Source organism: Mustelus asterias, unplaced genomic scaffold (assembly GCF_964213995.1).
Source record: "Mustelus asterias unplaced genomic scaffold, sMusAst1.hap1.1 HAP1_SCAFFOLD_35, whole genome shotgun sequence".
Lineage (NCBI taxonomy): Eukaryota > Metazoa > Chordata > Chondrichthyes > Carcharhiniformes > Triakidae > Mustelus > Mustelus asterias.
This window is the reverse complement of record NW_027590117.1, coordinates 864798-888460: the sequence shown is the minus strand read 5'-3', so window position 1 is coordinate 888460 and position 23663 is coordinate 864798. Positions and strand designations below refer to the sequence as shown.

The 23663-nt window shown below is 45.9% G+C and overlaps 3 protein-coding genes, 1 long non-coding RNA gene and 3 other non-coding genes across 7 annotated transcripts in view; 4 read left to right on the top strand and 3 right to left on the bottom strand.

Annotated features, from left to right (window-relative positions):
* Window positions 1-23663, top strand: part of LOC144482316 (uncharacterized) — a 233002-nt gene that overhangs the window by 3970 nt on the left and 205369 nt on the right. The window lies entirely within an intron of this gene.
* Window positions 1-23663, bottom strand: part of LOC144482317 (uncharacterized) — a 474174-nt gene that overhangs the window by 301073 nt on the left and 149438 nt on the right. The gene's annotated exons all lie outside the window — the stretch shown is intronic.
* Window positions 530-1977, bottom strand: LOC144482203 (uncharacterized). The gene is made up of 2 exons (XM_078201408.1): window positions 1381-1977; window positions 530-652 (listed from the first exon to the last, which is right to left on the bottom strand). Exons 1-2 carry the CDS (start codon window positions 1975-1977, stop codon window positions 530-532), a joined length of 720 nt encoding a protein of 239 aa, XP_078057534.1.
* Window positions 672-754, top strand: trnal-cag (transfer RNA leucine (anticodon CAG)). The gene has a single exon. It is a non-coding gene; the product is annotated as a tRNA-Leu (tRNA).
* On the top strand, window positions 3563-3634 carry trnag-ucc (transfer RNA glycine (anticodon UCC)). The gene has a single exon. It is a non-coding gene; the product is annotated as a tRNA-Gly (tRNA).
* On the top strand, window positions 3965-4046 carry trnas-uga (transfer RNA serine (anticodon UGA)). Its single transcript has one exon. It is a non-coding gene; the product is annotated as a tRNA-Ser (tRNA).
* On the bottom strand, window positions 14652-20519 carry LOC144482270 (uncharacterized). The gene is made up of 2 exons (XR_013495920.1): window positions 20273-20519; window positions 14652-19141 (listed from the first exon to the last, which is right to left on the bottom strand). It is a non-coding gene; the product is annotated as an uncharacterized LOC144482270 (long non-coding RNA).

The following is a 23663-nucleotide window of genomic DNA, read 5'->3' as shown; positions in this document are numbered from 1 at the left end:
AAGACAGCCAGTGAAACTCTGTGGGGGTTACAAATAGTGTGACATGAACCCAATATCCCGGTTGAGGCCGTCCCCGTGTGTGCGGAACTTGGCTATCAGTTTCTGCTCAGTGACTCTGCGCCGTCGTGTGTCGCGAAGGCCACCTTGGAGAACGCTTACCCGAATATCAGAGGCCGAATGCCCGTGACCGCTGAAGTGCTCCCCAACAGGAAGAGAACAGTCTTGCCTGGTGATTGTCGAGCGGTGTTCATTCATCCGTTGTCGCAGCGTCTGCAGTTTCCCCAATGTACCATTCCTCGGGACATCCTTTCTTGCAGCGTAACAGGTAGACAACGTTGGCCGAGTTGCAAGAGTATGTACCGTGTACCTGGTGGATGGTGTTCTCACGTGAGATGATGGCATCCGTGTCGATGATCCGGCACGTCTTGCAGAGATTGCTGTGGCAGGGTTGTGTGGTGTCATGTTAAGAAACAAAACAACGTGAGTGGAGAGAGCATCAAGACAGGCGTAATCCCGTAATAATTCCCAGTCAGTAATATTCCGACCTAAACACAGTCGATTCTATCGCAAGAATCTTCCTCAGGAACATCCTCACACACATCTGCTTCTCGCTGTTTGCAAACACTTTATTGAAGCTGTTTGGGGCAATCTCCTGTGTGACAATTAAGGGAGTCAGGATGGCCGAGCGGTCTAAGGTGCTGCGTTCAGGTCGCAGTTTCCTCTGGAGGCGTGGGTTCAAATCCCACTCCTGACATTGATTTTTGGCTAAGAATTGCCGTCTCACAGCGCCAGGCATCTGGGTTCGATTCCCGGCTGAGATCACTGTCTGTGTGGAGTTTGCACATTCTCCTTGGGCTTTCTCCGGTTTCCTCCCGCACACCAAAGTGCGTGCCAGGTCGATTGGCCATGCAAAATTGCACCGGAGTGTCGGGTCAATAAATACGGTGATGGGGATCCGGACTGGGTGGGATTGAGGTCGGTGCAGACTCGATGGGACGATTGGCCTCCCTCTGCACTGCAGGGATTCGGTTAAAAATGTGGCGGGAATGCGGTATTTAGCCGCCAGTGTTACTGTCTCACACTGAATCTTTATTATGAGAGAAAGTGGCGATTGAACAAATGTCAAATTCAAATGAAATTCAGCCTCTGTTGTGTTTTGCTTTCTTCCGAATTTGAAATGATCTCTATTGAGAATGAGCCGGGCCGCGGGGCAGGAATCATTTTCTTGCGGGATCAGCTCTTTCCTGAGAGATGTGGGTGGCTCTGAGAAGAGCCTTTGGGTTCAGAGGTTTACAATTTGCTCGGGTTGTTTCACTTCTTTCCTGACGCTTTCTTCGCTTTTGCTGCTTTCACTTTGGGTTTGGCCTTCGATTTAGTCACTTTTTTGACAGACTTTCCGCCCGTCACCTTCTTCACAGGAGTCTTTTTCTTCAGGGCTGCTTTCTTCACCGCCTTTTTTGGAGTTGCCGCCTTCTTGCTGCTTGTTTTCTTCACTGTTGATTTCTTCACTGGAGTTTTCTTTGCTGCGGGTTTCTTGGCTGCGGGTTTCTTGGCTGCTGCTTTCTTTGTTGTCACCTTCTTGGACGCTGTTTTCTTCACTAAAGACTTCTTGGCTGTTGGTTTCTTCACCTTCTTTCCCATTTTCCCCGGGCTTTCCTTCTGAGCGAGTTTGAAGGAGCCGGAGGCGCCCTGTCCCTTTGTCTGCACCAGAGACCCTGTCTCCACCTTCCTCTTGATAGTTAACCTGATCTGGGAGACGCGCTTCCCCACATCCACTCCGCTGCCAGCCAAAGCTTTCTTTATCGCGGCCAGGGACATCCCATTGCGATCGCTGCATCCCGCCACAACCGTGAGGATCTGCTCCCCCAACTTGGGACCGGTTGCCGCAGGTCGGGGAGCCGCCTTCTTCTTCTTGGGAGACTTCACTTGAGCGAGAGCGGCTGGAGGAGCCGTTTCGGCGGCTGCAGTTTCAGTCATATCCGGGAATGTGTGGAAAATCTGTGTGACAGTCAGAACTGGATCCGAAATGAAGCCAGTGGTGGCGGCACAGAGCAACTTAAAGGCAGAGAGCGGACGGAGCAGAGACAAGCTGCTGTCAGCTCCCGGCTCCTCCAGACTCTCTGTGTCTCTCTCTCCTCACAAACTCTCCCCTTGCAATGAAATTCCGCCTCTCCAGAGATCCAGCTCACATCCTTCATGTCTCTGACATACGAATGTTTGCTGTTGAAAAGGTTTCACTCGAATTGAGGACTCCATTTTCGACTGAAACCCGTTTTACTGCTGCACTGATCGCGCTCTCACACCCGATAGCTGACATGTTCTCTACTTTTCCACTGAAATCTTGAATTTAGCGAACCATTTGCCTTGAAATCTAACTTTGGGGCTCAGCAGCGGGTTTAGCGGGAATCTTTGATTGAAAAGTTGTTTTATTTACACAAGAGAGACTCGGAGATCTCATGATCAGAACAGACACACAAACACAGTTGCATTCGTCTGACCCGCCCGCTCCTTTCATACACTCTCTCTTACACAATATTCACATCTACACATTCACAGGACAAAACTTTCACCAACTGTAAGGTCCCTGGACGGAATTTCTCCTCCTTCCGGCCTTTGCTCCGGATCCCAGGTGGTTAGTTAGTTTTTCACCTCAGTAACTGTTAAACACTCTGAAGCCCGCTCCCCACAGATTGTCTTTGAATTCATTCATGGAATGTGAGTGTCGCTGTCTGGGTCAGCATTTATTGCCCATCCCTAATTGCCCTTGGGAAGGTGGTGGTGAGCTGCCTTCTGGAACCGCTGCAGTCCATGTGGTGTACGGCCATATCTGTTAACCAGATTCAGCGGCCAGAGCCAATCATATCTGCCCCCCCCCCCCCCAGTTATTACAGTGATTGCTGACATCACTGTGTTTGTTTACGATGAAATACAAATTATCTGCTCTTGGAGTCTCTAGATTTCCTGTTTCATTTGTTTCTCCTGCACTGACAGGTAACAATAAATCACAACCTCAACACCCAGTGACAGCCAGTGAAATAATAATCCCCCACTCGCTGATAATGGAGTTTCTAACAGCGACAGACAGTTTCTGACCATCCTCCGATTGGGCCTGGAGGGAACCAGATTCATTGTCAGAGCTGGACTTTCTCACTGAGGGAGTGGCACAGTCAGGTGAACGATGGTGGTTGAGTGGTGACTGGGCGAGCATTTGAACAAACGTCAGTTCCTGACCATCACAGTGGTGATTTATTTAATTAGCTATCGCATGTCACAACAGTAGGTGGGCACTCCTAAAATAAAATTCACTAAAGATTTCAAATGGAAAATCAAGCTTCAGTTTGCTTTCAGTTGTTTAAATGAAAGAACAGGCCTCAAAATTAAACAATGAGTTCTCAGTCAGAAACAACAGTAAAAAGATAAATTGAACTGTCCAGAAAAACGAGACAAGCCAAGTTCAGTTTCCAAACTGTGCCATGGACACACCTGGTGCGTGATGAAATCAGCAACTCAGGTAGTTCCGTAATTACAACTGATTAAAATAACGATTATTTCAGCAGAGTGAGCGATGGTGGTAGAGTGGTGAGCATAGCTGCCTTCCCAGCAGTTGACCCGGGTTCGATTCCCGGCCATCGCATTCATAGTCTATTTTAGAACCTTTACCGCGAATATTGTTTTAAACCGAGTGGACAAAAACAGGGCGAACGCAACATTTGACAATAGTGAATTAAAATAGACGTATCAGTTTTTATTTTTTTCTATTCGGACGTAATTCGTTTCTCATGAAAAAATATTGAAATAGGAAAACAAATCTCTGACATCAAATGAGTTCTCCGTTCGAGACAAAGATACAAAGTAACGGCAGAGGAACACATTTCAGCTCACACACTGTGCTCTGCACAATCCCGGTACTTGATAGAAGTTAATATGAACATTACTGAGGTTACATTATTTAGAGAAATGCGCAGCTGTGATGGCCGAGTGGTTAAGGTGTTGGACTTGAAATCTAATGGTGTTTCCCCGCGCAGGTTTGAGCCCTGCTCGCAGCGGTTATGATTGTGAAGTGTTTACTTCCGCTATTTCAGATAACCAAAAAACCTACCGATTTTTTGGTGTGAAGTATTTCGATCGCCATGATGCTTTCAGCTGCATGGCTCCGGGCCGGGTGCAGGAAGGTGAGTTTGGAAAGGGTGGCCTCGGGCTGGCATGGACAAGATAGGCCGAATGGGTTCCGAGTCAGAGAGGTTTACGCCATGGAAACAGGTCCTTCGGTCCAACTTGTCCATGCCGCCCTTTTTTTTTAAACAACGAAGCGAATCCCAATTGCCTGCATTTGGCCCACATCCCTGCGTTTGGCCCATATCCCTCTATACCCATCTTACCCATGTAACTGTCGAAATGCATTTTAAAAGACAAAATTGTACCCACCTCTACTACTACCTCTGGCAGCTTGTTCCAGACACTCACCACCCTCTGTGTAAAACAATTGTCCCTCTGGACACTTTTGTATCTCTCCCCTCTCACCTTAAACCTGTGCCCTCTCGCATTCGACTCCCGAACCTTTGGGAAAAGATCTCGCTGATCTGTCCCCCTCATTATTTTATAGATCTCTATAAGGTCACCCCTCAGCCTCCTACGTCCAGAGAAAAAATTCCCAGTCTATCCAGCCTCGCCTTAAAACTCAAACCATCAAGTCCCGGTAGCATCCTAGTAAATCTTTTCTGCATGCTTTCTAGTTTAATAATATCCTTTCTATAATAGTGACTAGAACTGTACACAGTATTCCAAGTGTGGCCTTACCAATATCTTGTACGACTTCAACAAGACGTCCCAACTCCTGTATTCAATGTTCTGACCGATGAAACCAAGCATGCCAAATGCCTTCTTCACCACTCTGTCCACCTGTGACTCCACTTTCAAGGAGCTATGAACATGTACCCCTCGATCTCTTTGTTCTGCATCTCTCCCCAATGCTCTGCCATGAACTTGGTAAGTCTGCCCTGGTTCAATCTACCAAAATGCGTCACCTTGCATTTGTCTACATTAAACTCCATCTGCCATTCATCAGCCCACTGGCCCAATTGATCAAGATCCCTTTACAATTGGAGATAACTTTCCTCACTGTCCACTATGCCGCCAATCTTGGTGTCATCTGCACTTACTAACCATTCCTCCTATATTCTCATCCAAATCATTAATATAAATGACAAATAACAGGGGACCCAGCACTGATCCCTGAGGCACACCGCTGGTCACTGGACTCCAGTTTAAAAAACAACCCTCTACAAGCCCTCTGGCTTCTGTCAAGAAGCCAATTTTGTATTCATTAAGATACCTCACCCTAGATCCCATGAGATTTAAACTCATGCAACAACCTACCTTGCGGTACCTTGTTAAGGTACCGCATGGTACCCATTGTTTCCCAAATGTATCAGTTCAGGGGATTAGCAGGATAAATATGTGGGGTTACTGAGACAGGTTCTGCGTGGGATGGTGTCTCAGAGAGTCGGTGCAGACTCAATGGGCCAAATGGCCTCCAACTGCACTGGAGGGATTCTATTGCAGTTAAGGCTGAGTTAGACAAATTTTGGTTTCTTAAGGAACCAAGGGAGTGAGGAGTAAACTGGAGTTGAACCCAAGATCTGAAACTCTATAAGCAGCTGGTATGCCCACATCTGGAGACTGCACCCATACTTTGGAACCCACACTTTCAAAGAGATATTCAGCTGATAGAGAGGGTGCAATGATATGTAACCAGGAAAATGGAAGGCATGAGGGGAATACCTGATGAAGGATTAAGGATTCTTGAATTGCAATGTTGAGAGAAGGCTGATTTATCGTTTAGTTCAATATTATAAATTGATACATGGCCTTATTACCCAAGCTTCAAAAGATAGTTATTCGCAGCTACTGTATTTTGGGTGGGCATCAGTATAAAGTACAGAAATTTGGTTCATGCGACGATATTCACAATTTGTTTTCCCCACATAGAGTTGTTGATATTTCAAATGCTTTACCAGATTTTGATGGTGAATGCTGAAAACGTAGTGACTTTTGGAAAACTTGTCAGAAATATAGTGTGATTTCTATCTTTGTATTGTCTGATGCTGTTGCTGTTCTTGTTTTAATGCTGTGCCTCTGTGCTTCGCACTGTATGGCAATAAAGACAGTAAGAAGTTTAACAACACCAGGTTAAAGTCCAACAGGTTTATTTGGTAGCAAAAGCCACACAAGCTTTCGGAGTTGCAAGCCCCTTCTTCAGGTGAGTGGGAATTCTGTTCACAAACAGAGCATATAAAGACACAAACTCAATTTACATGAATAATGGTTGGAATGCGAATACTTACAACTAATCAAGTCTTTAAGAAACAAAACAATGTGAGTGGAGAGAGCATCAAGACAGGCTAAAAAGATGTGTATTGTCTCCAGACAAGACAGCCAGTGAAACTTTGTGGGGGTTACAAATAGTGTGCCATGAACCCAATATACCGGTTGAGGCCGTCCTCGTGTGTGCGGAACTTGGCTATCAGTTTCTGCTCAGCGACTCTGCGCCGTCGTGTGTCGCGAAGGCCGCCTTGGAGAACGCTTACCCGAATATCAGAGGCCGAATGCCCGTGACCTCTCCTCAGCCGTCAGGAGGTGCGTCAGCACCAAATTCATCAGCCGCACTCACAAGACAGCCCCGAACATCAGCCAAGCACAACGTAACGCCATCCACGCTCTCAAGACCAACCGCAAAATTGTCATCAAACCAGCAGACAAAGAAGGGGCCATCGTCATACTGAACGGAACGGATTACTGCAAAGAAGTGTACCGACAACGAAACAACGAGGAACACTACAGACAGTTACCTGCAGATCCGACCAAAGAACACACCCGGCAACTCAACACTCTGATCAAGACCTTTGATCCGGACCTTCAGAACACGCTCCGTGCTCTCATCCCACGTACTCCCCGCGTTGGAGATCTCTACTGCCTCCCGAAGATACACAAGGCAAACACACCCGGCCGTCCCATCGTATCGGGCAATGGGACCCTGTGCGAGAACCTCTCCGGCTATGTCGAGGGCATCCTGAAACCCATTGTACAAAGAACCCCCAGCTTTTGTCGCGACACGACGGACTTCCCACAGAAACTCGGCACACATGGAGCAGTTGAACCAGGAGTGCTCCTCGTCACAATGGATGTCTCGGCACTCTACACCAGCATCCCCCATGACGATGGCATTGCTGCAACGGCCTCAGTGCTCAGCGCCAACAACTGCCAGTTTCCAGATGCAATTTTACATCTCACCCGCTTCATCCTGGACCACAATATCTTCACCTTCAACAACCAGTTCTTCATCCAGACACACGGAACAGCCATGGGGACCAAATTCGCATCTCAATATGCCAACATCTTCATGCACAGGTTCGAACAAGACTTCTTCACCGCACGGGACCTTCAACCGATGCTATACACTAGATACATCGATGACATTTTCTTCCTTTGGACTCATGGTGAACAATCACTGAAACAACTCTATGATGACATCAACAAGTTCCATCCCACCATCAGACTCACCATAGACTACTCTCCGGAATCGGTTGCATTCTTGGACACACGCATCTCCATTAAGGACGGTCACCTCAGCACCTCACTGTACTGCAAGTACCACGAATAACCTCACGATGCTCCACTTCTCCAGCTTCCACCCTAAACACGTTAAAGAAGCCATCCCCTATGGAGAAACCCTCCGTATACACAGGATCTGCTCGGATGAGAAGGATCGCAACAGACACCTCCAGACGCTGAAAGATGCCCTCATAAGAACAGGATATGGCGCTCGACTCATTAATCAACAGTTCCAACGTGCCACAGCGAAAAACCGCACCGACCTCCTCAGAAGACAAACACGGGACACAGTGGACAGAGTACCCTTCGTTGTCCAGTACTTCCCCGGAGCGGAGAAGCTACGGCATCCCCTCCGGAGCCTTCAACATGTCATTGATGAAGACGAACATCTCGCCAAGGCCATCCCCACACCCCCACTTCTTGCCTTCAAACAACCGCACAACCTCAAACAGACCATTGTCCGCAGCAAACTACCCAGCCTTCAGGAGAACACTGACCATGACACCACACAACCCTGCCACAGCAACCTCTGCAAGACGTGCCGGATCATCGACACAGATGCCATCATCTCACGTGAGAACACCATCCACCAGGTACACGGTACTTACACTTGCAACTCGGCCAACGTTGTCTACCTGATACGCTGCAAGAAAGGATGTCCCGCGGCATGGTACATTGGGGAAACTATGCAGACGCTGCGACAACGGATGAATGAACACCGCTCGACAATCGCCAGGCAAGACTGTTCTCTTCCTGTTGGGGAGCACTTCAGCGGTCACGGGCATTCGGCCTCTGATATTCGGGTAAGCGTTCTCCAAGGCGGCCTTCGCGACACACGACGGCGCAGAGTCGCTGAGCAGAAACTGATAGCCAAGTTCCGCACACACGCGGACGGCCTCAACCGGGATATTGGGTTCATGTCACACTATTTGTAACCCCCACAGAGTTTCACTGGCTGTCTTGTCTGGAGACAATACACATCTTTTTAGCCTGTCTTGATGCTCTCTCCACTCACATTGTTTTGTTTCTTAAAGACTTGATTAGTTGTAAGTATTCGCATTCCAACCATTATTCATGTAAATTGAGTTTGTGTGTTTATATGCCCTGTTTGTGAACAGAATTCCCACTCACCTGAAGAAGGGGCTTGGAGCTCTGAAAGCTTGTGTGGCTTTTGCTACCAAATAAACCTGTTGGAATTTAACCTGGTGTTGTTAAACTTCTTACTGTGTTTACCCCAGTCCAACGCCGGCATCTCCACATCATTTCTCTCTCCTCACAGACTCTCCCATTCCAATGAAATTCCGCCTCTCCAGAGATCCAGCTCACATCCTTCATGTCTCTGACACACGAATGTTTGCTGTTGAAAAGGTTTCACTCGAACTGAGGATTCCATTTTCCACTGAAACCCATTTTACTGCTGCACTGATCGCGCTCTCACACGCGATAGCTGACATGTTCTCGAATTTTCCACTGAATTCTTCAATTTAGCGAAACAATTGCCTTGAAATCTAACTTTGGGGCTCAGCAGGGGTATTAAGGGAATCTCTGATTGGAAAATTGTTTTATTTTACACAAGAGAGACTCGGAGATCTCATGATCAGAACAGACACACAAACACAGTTGGATTAGTCTGACCCGCCCGCTCCTTTCATACACTCTCTCTTACACAATATTCACATCTACACATTCACAGGACAAAACTTTCACCAAATGTAAGGTCCCAGGCCGGAATTTCTCCTCCTTCCGGCCTTTGCTCCGGGTTCCAGGGGGTTCGTTATAGTTTGTCACCTCAGTAACTGTTAAACACTCTGAAGCCCGCTCCCTGCAGATTGCCTTTGAATTCATTCATGGAATGTGAGTGTCGCTGTCTGGGTCAGCATTTATTGCCCATCCCTAATTGCCCTTGGGAAGGTGGTGGTGAACTGCCCTCTGGAACCGCTGCAGTCCATGTGGTGTACGGCCATATTTGTTAACCAGATTCGCGGCAACAGCCAATTATATCTGTTTTTTCAGTTATTATAGCGATTGCAGACATCATTGTGTTTCTTTAGGGCGAAGGACAAATTATCTGCTCTCGGAGTCTCTCAATTTTCCTGTTTTATTTGTTTCTCTTGCACTGACAGGTAACAGTAAATCACAACCTCAACAACCAGTGACAGCCAGTTAAATAATCATCCCCCACTCGCTGATAATGGAGTTTCTGACAGTGGCAGACAGTTTCTGACCATCCTCCAATTGGGCCTGAAGGTATCTAGATTCAGTGTCAGAGCTGGACTTTCTTTCTGAGGGGGTGGCAGAACCAGGTGAGTGATGGTGGTGACTGTGTGAGCATTTGACCAAGGGTCAGTTCCTGGCCATCACAGTGGTAATTCATTTAATTATCTATCGCAGGTCAGAATAGTAAGTGGGCACTCCTAAAATAAAATTCACTAAAAATTCTCATCATCGCTGTGTTTCTAATGTAAAATCCACATTCAATTTGCTTTCAGCTGAAACGTTGTTCAAATGAAAGAAAAGGCCTCAAAACTAATCAATGAGTTCGCAGTCAGAAACAATTGTAAAACGAAAGGTGGCCTAAACTGTCCAGAAAAACGAGACAAGCCAAGTTCAGTTTACAAACTGTGCTGTGGACACATCTGGTGTTTGATGAAATCAGCAACTCAGGAAGTTCCGTAATTATAACTAATGAAAATAACAGTTGTTTAAGCAGAGTGAGCGATGGTGGTATACTGGTGAGCATAACTGCCTTCCAAGTAGATGACCCAGGTTTGATTCCTGGCCAATGCATTGGTCATTTATTTTGAACCTTCTCCGCGGCCTCTTGTGTTTTAAACTGAGTGGACAAAAACAGAGCGAACGCAACATTTGACAGGAATGAAATAAAATGTAGATACCTTTTTCATTTTTTGCTCGGCCATAATTCTTTTTTGATGAAAAATATTGGAATAGAAAAACAAGTCTCTGACCGAATAAACGAATTTTCAGTGAGAGAATTCTCTCAGCTGTGATTTCTCTGCCACTTCATTGCTTCGTTCTATAAATACAGAGGGGGTGACAGAGCCAGGTGGTGTTGTGGTGACTGTGCGAGCATTTGACCAAGGGTCAGTACCTGACCTTCAGAGTGTTGACTTGTTTAATTAGCTATCTCTGGTCAGAACAGAACACTTCTAAAAACAAAATCACCAAATATTCTCATCATCCATGTGTTTCTGACATAAAATCCAGCTTCAATTCCCGTTCAGTGGACACTTTGTTCAAATGAAAGAACAGGCCGCAAATCTAATCAGAGTTATCAGTCAGAAACAATAGCAAAAAGGTGGCTAAAACTGTCCAGAAAAACGAGACAAGCCAAGTTCAGGTAAAAAAAATGTCCCAAGGACATACCTTCTGTCTGCTGAAATCAGAAGCTAAGGTAGTTTTGTAATTATAACTAATGAAAATAACAGCTACGTGAGGAGAACGAGCGATGGTGGTATAGTGGTGAGCCTAACTGCTTTCCAAGCAGTTAACCCGGGTTCGGTACCCAGCCATCGCATTGGTAATGTGTATTGGATATTATCAGCGCCCTCTTGTGGTTTAAACGCAACATTTGACTGCAATGAAATAAAGTGGACTTAATGTTTTCGTTTTATTTTTCGGATGCAGAATTCGGGTTCAACTTGATTTGAATGAAAGGTTACTGAAAAAGAACAACAAGTCTCTGAACTAGTGAATGAGTTCTGGATCAGAGACAAAGATACAAATTAAAAGGAGACAAACAAATTTCAGCTCACACGCTGTGCTCTGCATCATTCCGGTGCCTGATAAAGGTCTGTGAATGTTGCTAAGTCGGTTACATCACAACAGCAAGTAAGCAGCTGCGATGGCCGAGTGGTTAAGGCGTTGAGGAAATCCAATAGGGTTTCCACGCGCAGGTTCGAACCCTGCTCGCAGTGGGTGTGATTTGAAATGTTTACTCCGCTGCGACAGGGCAGCCACTGACTCAAAGAAGGCTCGCAAATCTTTGGCATTCAGTATTTGGATCTCCAGCATGCATTCAGCTGCATGGCTCCGGGCTGGGTGCAGGGAGATGGGCTTGGAAAGGACACCTGGGTGTCCTTATTATTTTGTAAACTGAATTTGTGTCTTTATATGCCCTGTTCGTGAATAGAACTCCCACTCACCTGATGAAGGAGCAGCAAACGCTCTGAAAGCTAGTGGCTTTGCTGCCAAATAAACCTGTTGGACTTTAACCTGGTGTTGTGAGACTTCTTACTGTGTCCTTGGACTGGCATGGCAGGATAGGTTCAATGGCTTCCTTCTGTGCTGTTATTTTTCTACAAGTCTTCCTGTGGTTCGATGAGAAAATTCATAACATGAACATGTTTTTTTAAAGCAGCATCAAGGCACAAAGGCAAAACACGGTCTCATGTCAGAGGAAGATTCTTATGCAATGGCATAAGAATGCACACAGAGCATAAAAATACATTTCATCAGAATACATTGAATGAATATTTCAAAATGCTGCTTCGGTGATATCACATCATGTTCATTCAAACACATTGCAACAAGTTGGTCATTATTGGGCGTTCTGTATTCCACATTAGAACAGTTTGGGAATGGAAGGAGCAGGTTCACATCTGCACATTCACAGGGTCAAACTGTGTCTCAGATTGACAGCTCCCAGGACAGGGTTTCCTCTCCTCTCGCTCTGTGCTGTGGATTCTCAGGGATTAGTTGGAGTTTCCCAGCTCAGTAACTGTAAAAGCCTCTGAGGCCAGCAATGCTCACAGTGTCTGCTCCCCAGATTCAGGGGGCTGCAGCCAATCAGAGCTGTGCCTGATTTAACCCAGAACTGGTTGAAATGATGATCTTGTTCACAAGCTGAATTCTATTTGATCAGATGAAGATACAGATTGTCAGACAATGCATCCCAGAGCTGAACTACTCGCTGCAGGAAAGGGTTTTCTCATTCTGCTTCAATTACTAATGAAGGGTCAGTAAATTGGTCCCCGGGGGTGAAAGGGTTTCATATGATGTGACCCTTCGTAAACTGGGTCTGTATTCTCTGTGATTTAGAAGCATGAGAGGCAAAACATTAAAACATACAAGATTCTGAAGGGGTTTGATTTTGTGGACATTGGGAGATTGCGGAAGCTGGCTCAGTGAAAGGATCAGATCATTTCACACTGACATGAGAATACATTTCTGCACTCATTGGGTTGTGATCCTTTGACATGCTCCATTGTTGAATACACTAGTGGTGGCACAGTGGTTAGCATTGCTGCCTCAAAGCACCAGGGAACCGGGTTCAATTCCACCTTGGCTGATTGCCTGTATAATGTTTGCACGTCCTCCCCATGTTTGCGATTCCTCCCATTCTCCAAATGTTAGGTGGATTGACCATGCTAAACTGCCTGTTAGTGTTCCAAATATATTGGTTCGGGGGATTAGCAGAATATGTGGGGTTACCGTGATAGGTTCTGGGTGGGATGCTCTGTCAGAGAGTCAGTGCAGATTCAATGGACCAAATGGCCTCCATCTACACTGCAGGTTATGACAGTCTATGACAGTTAAGGCTGAGATAGACAAATGTTGGTTTCTCAGGGAATCAAGGGAGTGAGGAGTAAAGTGCAGTTCAATCCCAAGATCTGGAACTCTTTTAGCAGCTGGAATGCCCACATCTGGAGTCTGCATCCACAGTTTGGAACCCACACTTTCAAAAAGATATACAGCTGATAGAAAGAATGCAAAGCTGTGTAACCAGGAAAATGGAAGGCATGAGGGGAATACTTTATGAGGGATTAAGAATTATTGGATTGCAACCTTTGAAGAGGCTGATTTATGGTTTAGTTCAAATTTATAAATTAGGACATAACCTTATTACCCAAGCTTGAAAAGTTCTTTATTCGGAGTTACCATAGTTTTGGTGATCGTCAGTATAAACTATTGAAATTTGATTCACATCTTAATAGTCACAGTTTGTTTTCTCCCCAATAGAATTGCTGACATTTCAAATGATTTTGTTGGGAATGCTGAAAAAGTAGTGACTTTTAGAAAATGTGTCAGAAACATAGTGTGATTTCTATCTATGTATTGTCTGATGATGTTGCTGTTCTTAAGAACATAAGAACATAAGAAATAGGAGCAGGAGTAGGCCATCGAGCCCCTCGAGCCTGCCCCGCCATTCAATAAGATCATGGCTGATCTTATGGTTCTTGTTTTAATACTGTGCCTCTGTGCTTTGCACTGTATGGCAATAAAGATACAGAATTCATAATTGTTTTGAATGGTTTAACATTATTGATGAGCCACATAGTAAATGTCTGCCCTTATTTCCTGTGTTCTTGTGACTGGACAAGACACAAGCATGGATACTGAGGGGAAAAAAAGGGTGGACATTGCAGAGGCAATGTTTAAAAGTTTTCTATCCGAGCTAGTTACATGGGTGGTGCCAGAGGACTGGAGAATTGCAAATGGTAAACACACTTCTTCAGAAAAGGCTGTGAGGATAAGCCAACTAAATCCAATCAGTTTAACCTCAGCAACGAGGTTAAACTGGTTTGAGGTTTAATCTCCAAACACTGGAGATTAAATTAACACTCACTTGTGCTAATGTACATGAAGGAAAACACAAACATAATTATTAAAGGGGGATCATATTTAACTTGCTTCAGATTTTAATGAGGGTAACAGAAAAGGTTGATGAGGGTAATGTGGTTAATGTGAACATGGACTGGCAAAAAGCATTTTATAAATAAAGGGGCACACAGCAAACTTGTGGTAACATTTGGAGCTGATAGAATAAAAGGGACAGCAGCAACATGGATAGGAATCTGACTGAGTGACAGGAAACACAGCAGTGGGAAATGTTTTTATTTGGAATGGAGGTCGGTTAAAGTGGGATTCCAGGAGGGTTGGTGTTAGGAATACTGCTCTTCCTGACGCATATTAGAGACATTGGCAATGCTGCAGAAAGCACATATTCAAACTGTGGTAATTACACAATGTGGAGATGCCGGCGTTGGGGTAATCACAGTAAGAGTTTTAACAACACCAGGTTAAAGTCCAACAGGTTTATTTGGTAGCAAATGAAATTAGCTTTCGGAGCGCTGCTCCTTCGTCAGATGGAGTGGATATCTGCTCTCAAACAGGGTATACAGAGACACAAAATCAAGTTACAGAATACTGATTAGAATGCAAATCTCTCTTAAAGATACAGACAATGTGAGTGGAAGGAGCATTAAGCACAAGTTAAAGAGATGGGTATTGTCTGCAGACAGGACAGCCAGTGAGATTCTGCAAGTTCAGGGGGCAAGCTGTGGGGGTCACTGATAGTGTGACATAAATCCAAGATCCCGGTTTAGGCCATCCTCATGTGTACGGAACTTGGCTATCAGTTTCTGCTCACTGACTCTGCGCTGTCGTGTGTCGTGAAGACCGCCTTGGAGAACGCTTACCTGAAGATCAGAAGCTGAATGCCCGTGACCGCTGAAGTGCTCCCCCACAGGAAGAGAACAGTCTTGCCTGGTGATTGTCGAGCGCTGTTCATTCATCCGTTGTCGTAGCATCTGCATGGTTTCCCCAATGTACCATGCCTCGGGACATCCTTTCCTGCAATGTATCAGGTGGACAACGCTGGCCGAGTTGCAAGAGTAGGTACCGTGTACTTGGTAGACGGTGTACTCACGTGAGATGTTGGCATCGGTGTCGATAATCCAGGACGTCTTGCAGAGGTTGCTGTGGCAGGGTTGCATGGTGTCGTGGTCAATGTTCTCCTGAAGGCTGGGTAGTTTGCTGCGGACAATGGTCTGCTTGAGGTTGTGCGGTTGTTTGAAGGCAAGAAGTGGGGGTGTGGGGATGGCCTTGGCGAGATGTTCGTCTTCATCAATGACATGTTGAAGGCTCCGGAGGAGATGCCGTAACTTCTCCGCTCCGGGGAAGTACTGGACGACGGAGGATACTCTGTCCACCGTGTCTCGTGTTTGTCTTCTGAGGAGGTTGGTGAGGTTTTTAACTCCCGTATACACAGGATCTGCTCAGATGAGGAGGATCGCAACGGACACCTCCAGACGCTGAAAGATGCCCTCACAAGAACAGGATATGGCGCTCGACTCATCGATCGACAGTTCCGACGCGCCACAGCGAAAAACCGCACTGACCTCCTCAGAAGACAAACATGGGACACGGTGGACAGAGTATCCTTCATCGTCTAGTACTTCCCGTCAGTGGCTGACTTTAATCTTCCTGTGGATTCGGACAATCAAGTTTGCAGAGGTAGCCATGAGGAAGAATTCAGAGTGCATTCGGCACAGTTTCCATGAAGAATATTTTGTGAATCCAAGCAGAAATCAAGCCAGTTTGAATATTGTAATGTGTAATGAGACAGCTTTCATAACCAGAGTAAAAGCTCCGCTGGGAAACAGTGACCTTAACATGGTGGAATTTAGCATTCAGTTTGAGAGTGCAAACTTGGGTCAGAAGCAACTGTGTTCAACGTAAATAAGGGTAATTGCAAAGGAATGAGAGCAGAGATGGCGAGACTGGACTGCAAAAGATATTTAGCAGAAAAGACGATCGATCAGCAATGAAATACATTATGAAAATAGTTTTTGACTCACAAAAAACACTCAATGTGTTTCTGGAGTCACTTTGTGCAGATTGTGTATGGTCACGTTCTGCCTTTCCAGCATCTCTCCAAGAATGTGGGAGTGTGTCTATAAAGGGCTACAACAATTGTAATTTCCTTTTTTAAAACTTGATCGGCAAAAGATTCCCACAGCTACTGTAACTAGCTCTCTAAGGAGAGTCACCCTTAGATTCATAGTTACTCCCGCTTTTATAGATTTGTGAAACTGCAATATTGTTTGCATATTTCAAGATGATCTCTATGTACGAAAATCAGAATATTTACAGAATGTTTTAATGGCAAGTTGCTTCTCCTTGCTTTATTTACATAAGCAAGTTGCTCTTCTGTGAAGATATAGGTCTACATGGCTTATTCTACCTTGGGGACATGGTGGCACAGTGGTTAGCACTGCGACACCTCAGCACCAGGGACCCGGGTTCAATTCCAGTCTTGGGTGACTGTGTCGACATTTGTATGTTCTCTCCGTGTCTGCATGAGTTTCCTCTGGGTGCTGTGGTTTCCTCCCACAGTTCAAAGATGTGCCATGCTAAATTGCCCCCTAGTGCCAGGGGACAAGCAGGGTTAACAAATGGGGTTATGGGGATAGGGCCTGGCTGGGATTGTTGTCGATGCAGGCTCAATGGGCCAAATGGCCTCCTTTAGCACTACAGGGAATCTTATTCTGAATCTTATGTCTCTTTGCCCTCCACTTCTTCCAAAGATGTGCGGATTAGGTCGATTGGCCAGGTTAAAAATTGCCCCTTAGAGTCCTAAGATGCGTAAGTGAGAGAGATTAGCGGGTAAATATGTGGGGGTAGGGCCTGGGTGGGATTGTGGTCGGTGTAGACTCGATGGGCCGAATGGCCTCCTTCTGCACTTCTTCTCCCCCTGCCCTGGAATTTCAATGGCGGGGTATTGCTGGGCCTCCCACTAAGATAAACTTGATTCAAGAGTACTTATCTGAAAGGTAACACGGTATTCAATATGTGCATACTGTCTTGGGCCTTTTTTCTCTGAAACGTAGAAGGCTGAGGGGTGACCTTATAGAGGTCTTTAAAATAATGAGGGGCATAGATCAGCTTGATAGTCAATATCTTTTCCCAAAGGTAGGGGAGTCTAAAACTAGAGGGAATAGGTTTCAGGTGAGAGGGGAGAGATACAAAAGTGTCCAGAGGAGCAATTGTTTCACAGAGGGTGGTGAGTGTCTGGAACAAGCTGCCAGAGGTAGTGGGAGGGCAAGTACAATTTTATCTTTTTAATTGTTTAGACAGTTACATGGGTAAGATGGGTATAGAGGAATTGGCCAAATGCGGGCAATTGGGACTAGCTTAGGGGTTTTTTTTAAAAAAGGGGGGCGCCATGGACAAGTTGGGCCAAAGCACCTGTTTCCATGCTGTAAACCTCTATAACAAAGATATATACCAATGACAAACAAGGATTCTGGAAGGGAATAAATCAACCATGGTTAACCGAGGAAGTTAAAGATTGCATTAAACTGAAAGACGAACATAGGATGTTTCATATATTAGTGGGAAGACAGAGCATTGGGGAAGTTTCAAAAACCAACAAATGATGACCAAAAAAATACTAACGTGGGGGAAGATGAACTACAAACGTAAATGAACAAGTAATATAAAAAGGATCAGAAAGAGCTTCTTTAAATATATAAAAATAAAGAGGGAGACTAAAGTGAACATAAGCTCCTGAGAGATTGAGACTGGGAAATAAAGGGGAACCAGAAAGTGGCAGAGGAGTGAAATACATAGTCTGTGTCAGGATGGCCAAGTCATCGAAGGTGCTGCGTTCAGGTCACAGTCTCCTCTCGAGGCATGCGTTCAAATTCCAGTCCTTACATTGATGAAGGGAGGCAGTGGCGTCATGGGCTAGTGATCCAGAGACTCTGGGTAATGCTTGAGGGACCTGGGTTCAAAACCCAGCAGGGCAGATTGTGAAATTTGAATTCAATATGAATCTGCAATCAACAATCTAATTGTTGCTTGTCATAAAACCCTATTTGGTTGACTAATGTCCTTCAGGGAAGGAAATCTGCTGCAAGAGTGTGCTTGAATTATCAAGTCTAGAGGTAACAAAAATATGGATGAGGGTTTCAGGTACGGGTGAGCTGAGATATTACAAACAATGTGTGATGTTACACAGCTGGAAATAGGTGATCTTGGTGAAGGAACAGATATGTGGTCAGAATCTCATTTCCGAGTCTAATGCGGTGCCAAGATTATGAGGGTTTGTTTCAAAGTCGGACAGTGATCAGTGGGGGAGATGGAGTCAGTGATTGGGAACGGAATTTGGGGTGGGAACATTGGTTTTCCAAATATTTAATTGGGGGAATTCTCTGCTTAGCCAGTACTCGAGGTCGGAGAAGGAGTCTAATAATTTAATAACAGGGGATTGGTTGTGAGAGGTGATGGTGGGGTAGAGCTGGGTGTTATCAGCATACATGTGAAAACTAACACTGAGCTTTCAGATAATGCCACTGAGGGATCAGGTGTAGATGAAAAATTGGAGGGAGCCAAGGATAGATCCTTGGGCGATTTGGGTGGTAACAAAACAGGAGTGGGAAGAGAAATCATTGCAGGTGACATTCTGCATATGAAGGAAAAGATCGGAACGGGGTAAATGCAGTCTTACCCAGCTAAACTATCCCTCCTTATCCTTCTCAGCCTGTCCACACCTTTGACATGGTTGACTGCACTATCCTGCTCCAATACCTTCCCACTGTCAGGTCAGTGTGCACAGCAGATGAAGATGGTAATGTACCTGACATCCTGGGAAAACTAATGATAAATGAAGGGCTGGGCCTCAGTGAACGAGTGTAGAGAAAGCTGGAGTTCTCAATCATCTTCATTTCGAGCGGCAGCTCCTCCATCTCAATGTGTGTCGTCAGATCAGGCCATTCTGCTCAGTCTGTAAGAGAGAAAGAGGCTAGAATTAAACCCAAACAATAAGGGAGATCCACTCAGAGTAAGCAAACCCCACCCCCAAAGCAGAGCACAGGAAGATCCCAGTATCTAACCGTGGCCTCTGCAAAGTGAGCTGCTTTAACCCAGTGTGGCACTGAGCCCCACACACAGAGCACAGGAAGATTCCAGTTTATGTACTGATTGGTCTGACTCCAGGGGAGTTTGTAACACCGGCATTGCTGAGACTGGGTAACTGCAGCGACATGTTTACACAGGAAGCTGCCATTGGAAACCCTGAGCTGCGATTTATAGAATCCAACAGCGCAGAAGGAGGCCATTCGGCCCATCGAGTCTGTACCAACCACAATCCCACCAAGTCCTATCTCCATAACCTCATGCATTTATCCTAGCTGGTCCCCCAGACACTAAATCATAGAAATCATAGAAACCCTACAGAGCAGAAGGAGGCCATTCGGCCCATCGAATCTGCACCGACCACAATCCCACCCAGGCCCTACCCCCACATATTTACCCACTAATCCCTCTAACCTACGCATCTCAGAACTCTAAGGGGCAATTTTTAACCTGGCCAATCAACCTAACCCGCACATCTTTGGACTGTGGGTGGAAACCGGAGCACCCGGAGGAAACCCACGCAGACACAAGGAGAACGTGCAAACTCCACACAGACAGTGACCCGAGCCGGGAATCGAACCCAGGTCCCTGGAGCTGTGAAGCAGCAGTGCTATCCACTGTGCTACCGTGCCGCCCCATTGCACGGTAGCACAGTGGTTAGCACCGGAGCACCCGGAGGAAACCCACTGGGAGACGTGCAAACTCCACACAGACAGTGATCCAAGCCGTAATCGAACTCGGGTCCCTGGCGCTGTGAGGATATTGGGTTCATGTCACACTATTTGTAACCCCCACAGTTTCCTCGACCTGCAGAGTTTCACTGGTTGTCTTGTCTGGAGAAAATACACATCTTTTTAGCCTGTCTTGATGCTCTCTCCACTCACATTGTTTTGTTTCTTAAAGACTTGATTCGTTGTAAGTATTCGCATTCCAACCATTATTCATGTACATTGAGTTTGTGTCTTTATATGCTCTGTTTGTGAACAGAATTCCCACTCACCTGAAGAAGGGGCTTAGAGCTCCGAAAGCTTGTGTGGCTTTTGCTACCAAATAAACCTGTTGGACTTTAACCTGGTGTTGTTAAACTTCTTGCTGTGAGGCAGCAGTGCGAACCACGGTGCCGCCCCATTTACAACCGGGCAGGACGGGATTCCCGCTGCCGAAACCCTCCCGCCATCCCGAGCCCCGCCGCGGGCTAAGGATCCGGGCCCGGGGACTGAAGCCACTTGCGGGACATTTGCTGCCGCTCCGCGCGGTGTCTGATGGGTCAAGGGTAAATCCCCGCCAACGGCCTGTGACCGGCAGCTGGGAAAACCAATCGGAAATTGACGGATCGAGGTTATCCAATGGACGCTCTGCGCCGACTGAGTGACTGTTACTTTATCCAATCGGTGGGCTCCATCCGGCTGAACTGTGAGAACATTGAAAATGACGCTCCCAATTCTAACCAATCGCTGATGGCAACACACGCCCTCAATGTGATTGACATCTTCCTTAGCCAATCGTAAGCCACTGCCCAATCGGAATGCGCCGCTCCTGCGACTCGCGCAGCGTCACTCCCAGCCCAGCGTCATTGCGTCATTCAATTCGATCCAGAGCTGAAACCAATGAGAAATCAAAGAGCTGGAGGCGGAAATAATCCTTAAGGTGGAACCACGCGAAAAATTATAGTTGTATAATTATAATTCGTTGACAGCAGTTAAAGCGGCCGAAGGACTGCGGAAAGTCAGAGGGTGCAAACTGTGAGACCCACGGGATAGGAAGGAAGGAAACAGGCGACAAAAATGAACGAGAGGAAAGCAAGCGAGAAGCAGGGGCATTGAGAGAGGGAATTCCAGAGCTGAAACCCAGAGAGCTGAAATTACGATCATCAGTGGTGGAATGAACCAAATCAGGGATGCTCACGAGGGCAGAATCAGAGGAGCTCAGATATCTCAGATGATTGTTATGCTGGAGGTGATGAAAGGGAGGAAGAGCTGAGGACATGGAGGGTTTTGGAAACACGGATAAGAATATTAAAATTGAGACATTGCTTAACCACGAGTCTGTGTTTGTCACTGAGCTTATGGTATTTGCTTATGGTATTTGCTACCAAATAAACCTGTTGGACTTTAACCTGGTGTTGTGAGACTTCTTACTGTGTTTGTCACTGAGCACAGGGTTGATGCATTAACAGTATTTGGACTAAAATTCTGATTTAATGATGAGAAATCAATCAGCAGCTTTCTGGACACAGCAGCACAATAAATCGGATCAGAAGTGGACTACATGGCCCCTCAAGCCTGCTGCTCCATTCAATAGTATCATGTTTTAGATTCCCAAACCACAGAATCTTTACAATGCAGTAGCAGTCCACTTGGCCCATCAAGTCTCCACTCCCGTATTGAAAATTGCACGCTACCCAATCCCACTCTCCCGCCTCATAGCCCCAGAGACCCGGGTTTGGTCCTGACCTTTGCTGACTGTGCAGATTTTGCACATCTTCCCCTGTGGGTTTCCTCTGGGTGTCCTGGTTTACTCCCGTGGTTCAAAGATGTGCAGGTTAGCTGGATTGGCCATGCTAAATGTTCCTTTTTTTTCCTAAGATGTATACATTAGGCACTGAATCGTTGCAATTTTGACACTTATTTTGCAAATTTTCCCCTGGTTCTTGATGAACTCTTGACTGGAACATGAAAACATCTATCATTGAATCCCTACATTGCAAAAGGTGGTCATTCGGCCCATTGAGGCTCCACTGATTCTCTGACCTATCCACGCAACCTCACATATTTACCCCGTTCATCCTCCTAATCTCAACATACTGGGAGACATAAGGGCAAATCTAGCATGGTAAATCCACTTACCCTATCAATGGAGTGTGGGAGAACCCAGAGCACCTGGACGAAAGCCACATGGACACAGAGAAAATGTGGAAAATACATACAGCCACCCAAAGCCTGAATTGAACCCGCGTCCCTGTCATTCTGCAGCAGCAGTGCGAAAGCCACACTTCTTTCTCTTCCATAAGACCATAAGACGTAGGAGCAGAATTTGGCGAGTCAGCCCATCGAGTCTGCTCCGCCATTTTACTCATTTCCATTCTCCTGTCTTTTCCCCGTAACCCCTGATCCCCTTATTAATCAAGAATCTATCTATATCTGTCTTAGAAACACTCAATGACCTGGCCTCCACAGCCGTTTGCGGCAAAGATTTCCACAGATTCGTCAATCTCTGGCTGAAGAAATTCCTCCTCATCTCTGTTTTAAAGGATCGTCCCTTTAATCTGAGGCTGTGCCCTTTGGTTCTAGTTTTTCCTAGAAGTGAAAACATCCTCTCTGTGTCCACTCGATCCAGGCCTCGCAATATCCGATAAGTTTCAATAAGATCCCCACTCGTCCTTGTAAACTCCAACGAGTACAGATCCAGAGTCCTCAACCATTCTTCATACAACAAGCTCCTCATTCCAGGGATCATTCTTGTGAACTTCCTCTGGACCTTTTCCAAGGCCAGCACATCCTTCCTTAGGTATGGGGCCCAAACTGCTCACATTACTCCAAACGGGGTCTGACCAGAGCCTTTGCCAGCCTCAGAAGTGCATCCATGGCCTTGAATTCCAGCCCTCTCAACATTGCATTTTCCTTCCGAACTGCCGACTGAACCTGCACGTTTACCTGAAGAGAATCTTGAACAAGGACTCCCAAGTCCCTTTGTGCTTCTGAGTTCCTAAGCATTTCACAATTTAAAAAATAATCTGTGCCTCCATTCCTTCTTTCAAAGTGCATAACCTCACACTTTTCCACATTGTACTCCATCTGCCACTTCTCTGCCCACTCTCCCAGCCTATCCAAGTCCTTCTGCAGCACACCTGCTTCCTCAATGCTACCTGTCCCTCGACAGGTCCTCTCAGACTTCTTTCCCTGAGGAAAAATATCCAACTTCTCAAATCAATCTTCATAGCTACAAATCTTTATCAATAGGATCATTCGTGTGGATATCCTTTGCACTCTCCCCATTGCCTTCACAACCTTCTTCAAGTGTGGTGCCCAGAATTGGACGCAGTGCTCCAGGTGAGGCCTATCTAGTGTATTTAAAAGCTCAACATGATCTTCTTACTCATGTATTCAATCCTCCAATAAAACGTAGGATGCCATTTTCTTTATTACCTACTCTCTCAACATACTCAACCACCTTCAATGACTTTTGTACTGAGAAACCGAGATCCCTTTTTTCCTAAATTTCCTTCAGAGTTTCTCTCTTTATTTCTCCACACTCTCAAAATGAATCAACTCACACTTCTCAGCATTGAACTTCAACTAGTTCGGTGATTGACCCGCACAGGTGCCCGACTGTGGCAATTCGGAGAATTTCACAGTAACTTCATTGCAGTGTTAATATAACCCTTACTTGTG